Raw genomic sequence first — 11,207 nt, forward strand, 5'->3', positions numbered from 1 at the left:
GACAGAACAGGGAAAGCACACTGCAGTTTGGTGCTACTACATCTCTGCGAAATGCCTAGTCTGAGTCAACTCAAGCCAAAAATATCCCTCTACTGGCCCACTAACACCACAGGGACCAAACACCGCCACAACAGGCAAAGAGAGCCATTGCAGATGACTGGACTAAAGGAAAAAGTGGCTCAGCCACAACAGCAGGGTACACACATCACATGTAAGAGACACCCTCAAAATGCCATGTTCTGGTGAACAGAGAAACTTCGTGGTAGGGCACCATAGGACCTCTTCTCTATAAGGCCATTACTTTCAAGTGCAGGAGATGCACCTGTTTTTCCTAACACACAGAAACAGACACAGAGTTAAACAAAATGAAGAGACATCGAAATATATATCAAATGAAAGAACAGGACAAAAATCACAAGAGACATAGGAGAAATGGAGATAAGTAGTATGCCTGACAGAGAATTTAAAGTCATGATCATAAAGATACTGGACTTGAGAAAAGAATAGAGGACATCAGTGAGACCCTTAACAATGAGATTAAAAAAAAAAAAAAAACAAGAACCAATCAGAGATGAAGAACACAATAAATGAAATTAAAAATACACTAGATAGAATAATTAGTAGACCAGACAAAGCAGAAGAACAAATCGGTGACCTGGAGGACAGATAAATGGAATGAAATCAAGCCGAGCAGGTGAGAGGAAATATTTTAAAAATTATACAAAATGAGAATAGACTTAGGGAACTCAGTGACACCATAAAGCATAATAATATTTGCATCATAAGAATCCTAGAAGGAGAAGAGAAAGAAAAGGAATTGGAAATTTTATTTGAAGAAATAATAGCTGAAAACATCCTGAATCTGGGGAAGGAAACAGAAATCAAGATCCAGGAGGCACAGAGATCACCAAACAAAATCAACCCAAGGAGGTTCACATCAAGACACAGCAATTAAGATGGCAAAAGATACATATAGCCTACAAAAACTAAAGCAGGAAGAAATAAAAAATTTGAACAGACTGATTACCAGCAAGGAGATTGAATTAGCAATAAAAAACACTCCCAACAAATGAAAATCCAGGATGAGATGGCTTCGCAGGCAAATTCTATCAAACATTTAAGAAGTTAATACCTATTCTTCTCAACTAGTCCAATAAAAATAGAAGAACTTCCAAATTCAACCTATGAGGCTGGTAGCACCACGATACCAAAATCAGATAAAGACACCACGAAAAGGAGAACTACAGGCCAATATCTCTAGATGCAAAAATCCTCAACAAAATATTAGCAAACTGAATAACGACATTAAAAATAATTCACCACGATCCAGTGGGATTTATCCCAGGATCAATGGTTCAATATTCACAAATCAATCAATGTGATATATTATATCAATAAGAAAGAGGATAAAAACCATATGATCATTTCAGTAGATGCATAAAAAGGATTTAATGGAGTACAACATCCATTCATGATAAAAACCCTCAACAAAGTAAGTTTAGAGGGAACTTACCTTAACATAATAAAGGCCATATATTAAAAACTGACAGCCAGCATGATACTCAATGGTGAAATACTGAGAGATTTCCCCCCTAAGATCGGGAACAAGACAAGGATGTCCACTATCACCACTTTCATTTCAACATAGTACTGGAAGTCCTAGCCCCAACAATCAGATAACATAAAGGAATAAAAGGCAACCAAATTAGTAATGAAGAACTAAAACTTTCACTATTCACAAATGACACAAAACTCTATATAGAAAACCCTAAAGACTCCACCAAAAATACTGCTAGAACTGATAAATGAATTCAGTAAAGTTGCAGGATACAAAATCAATGCACAGAAATCTGTTGCATTTTTACACACTAAGAATGAAGCAACAGAAAGAGAAATTAAGACTGCAATCCCATTTACAATTGCACCAAAAATAATAAAATACCTAGAAATACACTTAATCAAGGAGGTGAAAGACCCCTACTCTGAAAACTGTAAAACATTGATGAAAGAAGTTGAAGAAGACACAAACAAATAGAAAGATATTCTATGCTCATAGATTGGAAGAACAAATACTGTTAAAATGTCCATACTACCCAAAGAAATGTACAGATTTAATGCAATCCCTCACAAAATGCCAACACTTTTTACAGAACTAGAACAAATAATCCTAAAATTTGTATGGAACCACAGAAGACCCTGAATAGCCCAGACAATCTTGAAAAACACACACACACACACACACACACACACACACAGTTGGAGGTATCACAATTCTAGCTTTCAAATTATACTACAAAGCTGTCATAATCAAAACACTATGCCACCAGCACAAAAATTGGCACATAAATCAATGGAAAAGGATAGAAAACCCAGGAACAAACAAATGGTTATGTGGTCAAATTATTAATTTCAACATGGGAGGGAAGAATATGCAATGGGAAAAAATCTCTTCAATAAATGGTGTTGGGAGAACTGGATAGCTACATACAATGGAATGAAACTGGACCACTTTCTTACACCATACACAAAAATAAACTCAAAATGGATTAAAGACCTAAATGTAAACCCTGAAACCAGAAAAATCCTAGAAGAGAACACAGGCAGTAATTTCTCTGACATTGGCCATAGCAACTTTTTTTTAGATATGTCTCCTGAGCCCAGGGAAATAAAAGCAAAAATCAACCATTGGAACTAAACCATTGGAACTAAATCAAAATCAGAAGCTTCTGCACAGAGAATGAAACAATCAACAAAACTGAAAGACAACCTACTGAATGAGAGAAGATACTTGCAAATGACATATCTGACAAAGGATTCATATTGAAAGTATATAAAGAATTTATACAACTTGACACCCAAAAAGCAAATAATCCACTTAAAAATGGGCAGAAGATATGAATAGACATATTTTTCCAAAGAAATACAGATGGCCGACAGACCCATGAAAAGATACTCATCCTGACTTGTCATCAGGGAAATGCAAATAAAAACTACAACGAGATATCACCTCACACCTGTCAGAATGGCTAAAATCAACAACACGAGAAACAACAGGTGTTGGAGAGGCTGTGGAGAAAAAGGAACATTAATACCCTATTGTGAGAATGCAAACTGTTACAGCCACTGTGGAAAACATTACGGAGGATTTTAACAAATGTTAAAAAATAGTACTAAAAATATCCAGTAATTGCACTACTGGGTATATACCCAAAGAATACAAATACCCCTATGTGTATTGCAATATTATTTACAATAGCCAAATTATGGAAGTAGCCAAACTGTCTATCTAGAGATGAATGGATAAAGAAGATGTGTTATATATACAATCACATATTATTCAGCCATAAAAAAAGCATGAAATCTTGTCATTTGCTACACATGGATGGAGATAGTTTAAAGCTAAGTGAAATAAGTCAGTCAGAGAAAGACAAATTTCACCCATATGTGGAATTTAAGAAATGAAACAAACAAACAAAGTGGGGGGGGGGGGGGCGGAAGAGAGACAAACCAAGAAACAGACTCGTAACTGTAGAGAGCAAATAGATGGTTACCAGAGGGGAAGTGGGTTGGGGGATGGGTGAAATAGGTGATGGGAATTAAGGGATGCACTTATCATGATGAACACTGAGTCACTTACAGAATTGTTGAATCACTATATTTTACACCTATAACTAATATAATACTGTATGTTAACTATACTGGAATTACAATAAAACTTCTAAAAATGTCAATTACTTTCCTATACAACAAGAATGAAAAAAATGGAATTTGAAATTAAAAACATGATTTACATTAGCAACTAAAAAAGGCTTAGGTATAAATCTTAAAATACATGAGAAAAACTATAAAACTCTGTAAAGGAAAATACCAAAGAAATAAACAGAGGAGTAATACATGTTCATGGGTAGGATGACAATATCGTCAAGATGTTAGATCTTCCCAACTTGACATATAGATTTATTATAATCCTAATCAAAATCTCAGGAAGTTACTTGTGAACATTGGAAAACTGATTTTATAGTTTGAATGAAGAGGAAAAAGATGCCCAGAATAGCCAATGCAATATTGAAGAAAAAGAACAAAGTTGGAGAAGTTATACTACTTGACCTCAAGACTTAGTATAAATCTATAGTAATTAAGACAATATAGTATTGACAAAAGAATAAACAATAGATCAATGGAACAGAATAGAGAGCCCAGAAATAGGTCCCCCAAAATACAGTCAACATGTGTATTATAGTCAGTTTTTAAAAATTTTTGGACACTATAATAGTGTTTTGTGTGCCATTGAGAATTTAATTACATTTCCTGATGGCACTGAGAATTTTTTTATGCAGTAATTTTCAATCTGTATATAGCTTTTATTGAAAAGTTCATTAAAATATTTCATCCACTTCTATTGAATGGTTAGTTTTTTTTTAAATCTAATTTTAAACTACCTTGTGTATACTAAATGCAAGTCCACCATCGCATATTTAATTTGCCAAATTTTCTTGAACTATGCAACTTGCATTTTATTCTCTTTATTGTACTTTGGAAGAGCAGAAGCCAACTGGGTGATGGGTATTAAGGAGAGCATGTGTTGTGATGGACACTGGGTCTTATAGACAACTAATGAACCATTGAACACTACATCAAAAACTAATGATGTACTATATGTTGGTTAACTGAACATAATAATAATTTTAAAAAATATGAAATTCAGTTCAATAATTTAAAAAATATATCTGATTATTAATTTTTAGTATAATGTCTCCCAGAAGTTTTTTTAACTTTAGGCTTTACATTTAGGTTTATGATCCATTTTTACTTTTTTGGATAGGATGTAAGGTATAGATTGAAGTGCATATTTTTTGCATATGACAACCCAATTGTTCCAAATCTATCCATTTTACATTAAATTACCTTAACATTTTGTTGAAAATCAATTAAAACTATATGTGTGGGTCTAATTTGGGGCTCCCTGTACTAGTTTGTTGATTAACTTGCATATCTTTATGCCACTATTTTTTGCATAGTGTCTTTATTAATTAAGTCTTCCAACTTTGTTAACATATTTTTTCAAAGTTGGTTATTTTAGTTATTTTACATTTCCATATATATTTTAGAATCAGCTTTTCAATTTCTACAAGAAAAAGGCCGCTGCAAATTAGATTGGAATATGATTAAATCTATATATCAACTTTGAGAGAATAGAAATATTCACAATACTGGAATTGGATACATGACAATTGTATATCTCTCCTTTTATATATGTTCTCGGCAATATTTTTTAGTATTCTCTCTTACATTTTACCTTATCAAATGTGCCCCTAAATATTCTATTTTTAGGCTATTGCAAGTAATATTTTTGTTTAATTTTCTAACAGAATGTCATTAGTGTAAGAAATTTAAATTTTTTTACTGTAACCTTGTATCCTCTAAACTTGCTAAACTCACATATTAGTTCTAGTAGCTTTTAGTAGGTTATATATGATTTTTCTACATAGAAAAACTATATCAACAGTAAATTTCTTTCTAATATCAATGACTTTTATTTCCTTTTACTTACCTTAATGCATTGGCTAGAATCTCCAGGACAAAAGCAAGTAGACTTTATAAGAACAGAGAGCCTTGCATTTTTTTGGTAATAGAGAGAAAATAGTCTTTCTTCATTGTGATGTCACCTATCAATTTTCATAGGTTGTCTTTATCTTATTGGTGAGTTCCCTTCTTTTCCTAGTTTTCTGAAATTTTTATCAGGAATTCATGATGGATTTTGTCAAATTTTTTTCTGCATTTATTAACTTCATCGGTGTTACTTCTGTTTGAAAGTATGGTGAAAAACATTAATTGATTTTTCAAATGAAAAATTTCCCCTGCATTTGTAAGGTAAGTGCTACTTGGTCATGTTATAGGATCATGTTATATTCGTTAAGCTCAATTTGCATAATTCTTGTTAATACTGCAACTGAGTTTATGAAAGGATTTGATAACTAATTTTATTTCATGAATGCTTTTCTCTGGTTTGAGTATTATTGTAGAACTGGCAACATAGAATGAATTTGACTCTTTCAGAGACTGAATGGAGTGAGAAATAGCAGGCAGATTGTAGTAACCCTCTGAGTGAAATTTAAAAATATCACCTAGATGAAAGTAATATTGGCAGACAAATGGGTAGTTGAAGGACAGATTCCAAAACATTGATGCATGGATACTTCCAAACCCTGAAGAATTTCATGCCACCAGAATCTCCTTATTTTTATCAAATCTATGCATAAATTTTACTGCCACACATCTGCACACATTCAAGAATGTCATTACATCTTTTACTAGGCCCCACAATCTTCTCTCGCCTTCAGTGAGAAAAAACAGTATATGATCTATTGAAAAAGTGGAAATTACATAAAGACACAGCAGAGTATGAGTATAGGAGACTCTAATAAAGCCTGAGATAATGCCTGGGTAGCCTTGACATAATCTCAGTTTGGGACACCCTGAAAGATGTACAAGTTGAAAGTTAGCCTGAAAGAATTTATTAATTTTTTAATACTTTCGGGTCACTCTTTCTTTACAAATATTTTCACAACTCGGTCCCGAATTTGCTTTGTCCTGACCCCATAAATGACTGGATTTAAACAAGGAGGAACAACCACATATAGATTGGCCAGGAGGATGTGAATGTAGCGAGGAATATTTCTACCAAATCGGTGAGTCATAAAAGAGAAAAATGCTGGTGTATAAAAGGCTAAGATGACGCAGACATGTGAACCACATGTGCTAAGGGCTTTGAGCCTGGCATCTCTTGAAGGAAGGCGGAAAACAGCTCGTAGGATCTGAACATAGGAGAGGGCAATAAGGATCAAGTCAAAAATCAGGGCAGCAATGGTAAATAAGCCATAGATGATGTTGACCCTTATGTTAGCACAGGCAAGACGGGCGATTCCCATGTGTTCACAGTAGGTGTGAGGAATGATGTAGTGTCCACAAAAGGGCAATCGTTTGAGAAGAGGGCAGAAGGGGATGACAAGGAGAACTGGCCTCCCCACTACAACGGAGGCCATGATGGCTACCACTCTGTTGGTGAGAATAGTGGTATATCTCAGTGGATAACAGATGGCGACAAAGCGGTCAATTGCCATGGCCAGCAGCACAACAGATTCCATACCAGTGTAGGTGTGGATAAAGAACATTTGGATGAGGCAGCCTTCAAATTTTATCTCCCTGAAGTTGAACCAGAAGATAGCTAGCATCTTGGGAATGGTAGAAGTGGAGAGGCCCAGATCAATAAAGAAGAGAAGAGCCAGAAAATAGAACATGGGTTGATGAAGACTCTGCTCAGTCTTGATCACAAATAGGATTGTGACATTCCCCACAAGTGCTATCAGATAAACAACAAAGAAAGGGAAAGCAATCCAGATATGGAAAGCTTCTAAACCAGGTATACCCAACAGAAGGAAGGCAGAGGGATATGAGGCACTGTCATTGATGGAAGACATCCTGCTGAGAACTCTTGGAAAATACTCTATGGTCTTCTTCAGCATTTCTGGGGAGACATAAGGGAATATATGATGGTTGGATGTATATAATAGCAGGCCAATTAGACACTTAAGAACATAACGGAAAGGAATTTGAGGATAATTGACTATTAAATTCAAATTATTGACTATCCCATTTAATATCCCAAGGAGATTGTGGAAGTTAGAAATAGTATTTTCTGGTGGTAGTGTGGTGTAGTGATCCATGATCATCTTTAGCTCATTCTATTGTGAGATTCTCATCTATATTTACTAGTATCAACTGAAAACCCTTCCAGTAACCACAATTTGTATTACATTTTCAGGTTACCTTGGTTACTTAGTTGAGTGGATATGTAAGAGAAAACTCTACAAAAATATTGTGGGGAAAAAAAGAATGAGGAATTGGGGTGGGAAGAAACTTTGGATATGATGATTATAATAATATCTACTTACAACCCTTATTTGCCTGTCATAGTCCCCTCTTTGTTAAGTGTTACTTTTCCCTTTATTTGCTTTAATAAGACTGTGTTTATATCTATCTTTTAATGAAACTTCTTTTATCATGTCTTTGATGAATAGATTATTAGTATTTTTCTACTTTTACCATCAAAAAATTCACTACATTAATAATACAAAAAATAGATAATTTTAATACAAGTAAAAAACAGTCATTAAATTCAGCATCCACGTGTGATATTTAAAAAAAGAGGGAACTTTTAGCAAATTAGACGAAAAATTAAACATTCAATTTAGTGAAAGGAATCTCTGAAAAGCCCACAGCTAATATCATAGTGAATGGTGAAACACAGAAAAGTTTATTTCTAGGATTGGGAATAAGGCAAACATATCAGCTAGCATCAATTATATTTAATATTTTACTGGAGGTCCCAACAAGGTCATGTATCAAGAAAAAATAAATAAGAATATGGAGCGCTACATCAGGAACTAACGAAGTACTATATGGTGACTAACACAACATAATAAAATATATATATATATATATATATATATTAAAAAAAGAAAAAAAGAAATAAGACATTAAGATTGGAATGAAAGAAGTAAACTTTCCTGTTCATGAGTGACATGAACACTTACATAAAAATCAAAGTGTTTAGAACTAATTATTTAGCTTATCAATCAGGTATAAGAATCAATACTTTTCTATATATTGTTATCGAACTATTAGAAATTAAGATTTTCAATTACAATTAAAAAGACCTAAAAAAGTTTTAGAGTATAACATGCCCATGGTTTGGAAGGCTAAAATATGTTAAGATGTCGTTCTTCCTAAGTTGATCAATAACTTTAAAACGGCTTCAATCCCTACCAAGAAATTTAAGCTTATTCTAAAATATTTATAGGAATACCCTAAATTCTTTCGAAAAAAAATAACAAAAGAGAGGAACTAATAGTAAAGGACTTCAGACTTTAAAAAATAAAGTATCAAGGCAGTGTGATAATTGCACAATGATGGGCAAATAGGTATGTAGGGAAAGAATAGAATAGACATATTTTACATCCTCAGTTAGATTTTACAGTGACCAATACAGTAATTCAGTGAAGATAGGAGAGTCGTTTCTATCAATGATACTGGAGCAACTAAATGCAAGTATCAAAAAAAAAAAAAAAAAGAACCTTGCTTCCAACTTCACAACAAAATCAAATATTAATTACATTTCTAAAATATACCTAGATATTAAGAAAAAAAGCAACTCAAATTCTAACACATATGAAGTCAAAAGGAGAGTATCTTTGCAACCAGTGGAAAGTAATGGTTTCTTAGAACACAAAAAGCAATAACAATTTTAAAAAATAGCCTCGTAATTGCTATTAAATTTTAAAATTTACTCTTAAGAATGTGAATTTAGAGGACAAAGACTGGGAAAAAATATTCACGATCCCTTATTTCTGTGCAAGAATTTGTGTTAAGAACATATGACAATGCTTACAACTGGCAAATAAGAAAAAAGCAATGGAAAAGGAGAGTCCTACGCTGTCACTTAGCAGAGGAAAACGTACAAATGACATTCAACTTCTCAAAATTATTAGACATCAGGAATTGTACATTAAAACTAACACGACATACGATTACACATCTAAAATGGCCAAAATTAAAAAGCATGACGACACCAAATTTCAGCAAGGATGTGCAAAAGATTCTCCTAGTTACCTCCAACTGAATTCGTAGGAGCTTACTCAAGGTGAGTGACAGCATAGGTCCACACAAAGACTGGTACAAGTAGGTTAGTAGCAGCTTTATTCACAACTGCTCCAAATGGAAACAACATAAATACTCATCAACGGTGAACAGTCAAATCGATTTTGGAATATTTACACAATGAAATTCTACTCAGAAAAAAAAAAAATGGGTTGACTCCTTCCTGTGTGACAACATGGATGAATCTATGTCATCATACTGAACTGTCAACTGCTCCTAGTTACTAAAGAGTACTAGTTACACAATTTCAGTTATATAAAGACCTACAGCATACAAAGAAAATGGGTACTGAGGCAACTGGCCGGCTCAGTCAGTGTAGCCTGCGACTCTTGATCTCGGGATTGTGAGTTCGAGCCCCATGACGGGTGTAGAGATTACTTAAAATCAAAATCTTTAACAAAAAACTGGGTACTGAAAATATGTATTCAGTGGTTGCCCAGGGACTGAAAGACTGGAAAGGAACACAAAAGGATTTTTTGAGGTGATAGAAAAATTTTACACCTTCACAGAGGTGTAGAATATATAGGTATATACGTTTTCCAAAACTGTACAGATGAGATTTTCACATTTAAACAGAATGGAAAGTTTACTTTAAAACAACCAAATTCAAGCCTAAAGAGAATAGAATGTTTGCAGTTGTTAACATTGGATGCTGAGAGCATTATGCATCTCTGCTTAGTTCATAGATGTTTGAAATACTCAATAATGAAATGGTATAATATATAAATCTACTCGAAATAAGTGTCATCTGTAATATTTTATAAAGTATAGTATCATTTACTTTAATAAAATATTCCATTTGGGGGCTTATTTTATTTTATTTTTTAAAGGATTTTATTTATTTATTTGACAGAGATAGAGACAGTCAGCGAGAGAGGGAACACAGGCAGGGGGAGTGGGAGAGGAAGAAGCAGGCTCATAGCGGAGGAGCCTGATGTGGGGCTCGATCCCATAACGCCGGGATCACGCCCTGAGCTGAAGGCAGACGCTTAACTGCTGTGCCACCCAGGCGCCCCGGGAGCTTATTTTAAACACAGAATTATTTACCTCAATTAATATGGAGCTAAAAATCCTAAAATCTAAAATATTTCACAGTCTTATTCAAGAATCATAAAATAAAATAAATAACCTATGTTAAATTTAAATATTCTGTAATAATTTTTGTTTTGAATAGCATTTAGCTTTTATTTCTGATATTTTCCTTTTTATTCATATTCATCAGTTTGTAAGTCAAATGTCGACCCTGGTATATTCTTTATGATTATTTGCAAGGAGTTCACTGATGAGCAAAATTACTCTGAATACGAAAAATTTGGTGGGAGGTATACAACCACACAGCATGCTAGCAGTGCATCCTAGGATGTGCTTTACTCTTCCCTCTGAGCTTTCTTAAATTTATCATTTGTTTTTCAGTATTAGCTTATTGTTATGCTCTACTAAAATTTCTCAAACATCTTTCTCAACACATTCAACCAAAGTTCATATTATTC

At 33.8% G+C, this 11,207-nt stretch overlaps 1 protein-coding gene across 1 annotated transcript; it reads right to left on the bottom strand.

The window, feature by feature from the left end:
* Window positions 1–286: 286 nt before the first annotated feature.
* LOC123782595 (olfactory receptor 52E4-like) lies at window positions 287–7,478 on the bottom strand. The gene is made up of 2 exons (XM_045782846.2): window positions 6,567–7,478; window positions 287–322 (listed from the first exon to the last, which is right to left on the bottom strand). The coding sequence occupies exons 1-2, from the start codon at window positions 7,476–7,478 to the stop codon at window positions 287–289; spliced, it is 948 nt and encodes a 315-aa protein (XP_045638802.2).
* Window positions 7,479–11,207: the final 3,729 nt, after the last annotated feature.

This window comes from Ursus americanus, chromosome 16 (assembly GCF_024610735.1).
Source record: "Ursus americanus isolate L20-20 chromosome 16, mUrsAme1.1.p, whole genome shotgun sequence".
NCBI classification, from domain to species: Eukaryota; Metazoa; Chordata; class Mammalia; order Carnivora; family Ursidae; genus Ursus; species Ursus americanus.

Bases quoted from the DNA above. Each gene is read 5' to 3' on its own strand.
- LOC123782595 (XM_045782846.2), bottom strand. From the start codon at position 7,478: ATGTCTTCCATCAATGACAGTGCCTCATATCCCTCTGCCTTCCTTCTG. The intron at 323-6,566 runs GTGAAAATATTT...TAGGAAAAACAG, and splicing joins AGCAAATTCGGGACCGAGTT to GTGCATCTCCTGCACTTGAA.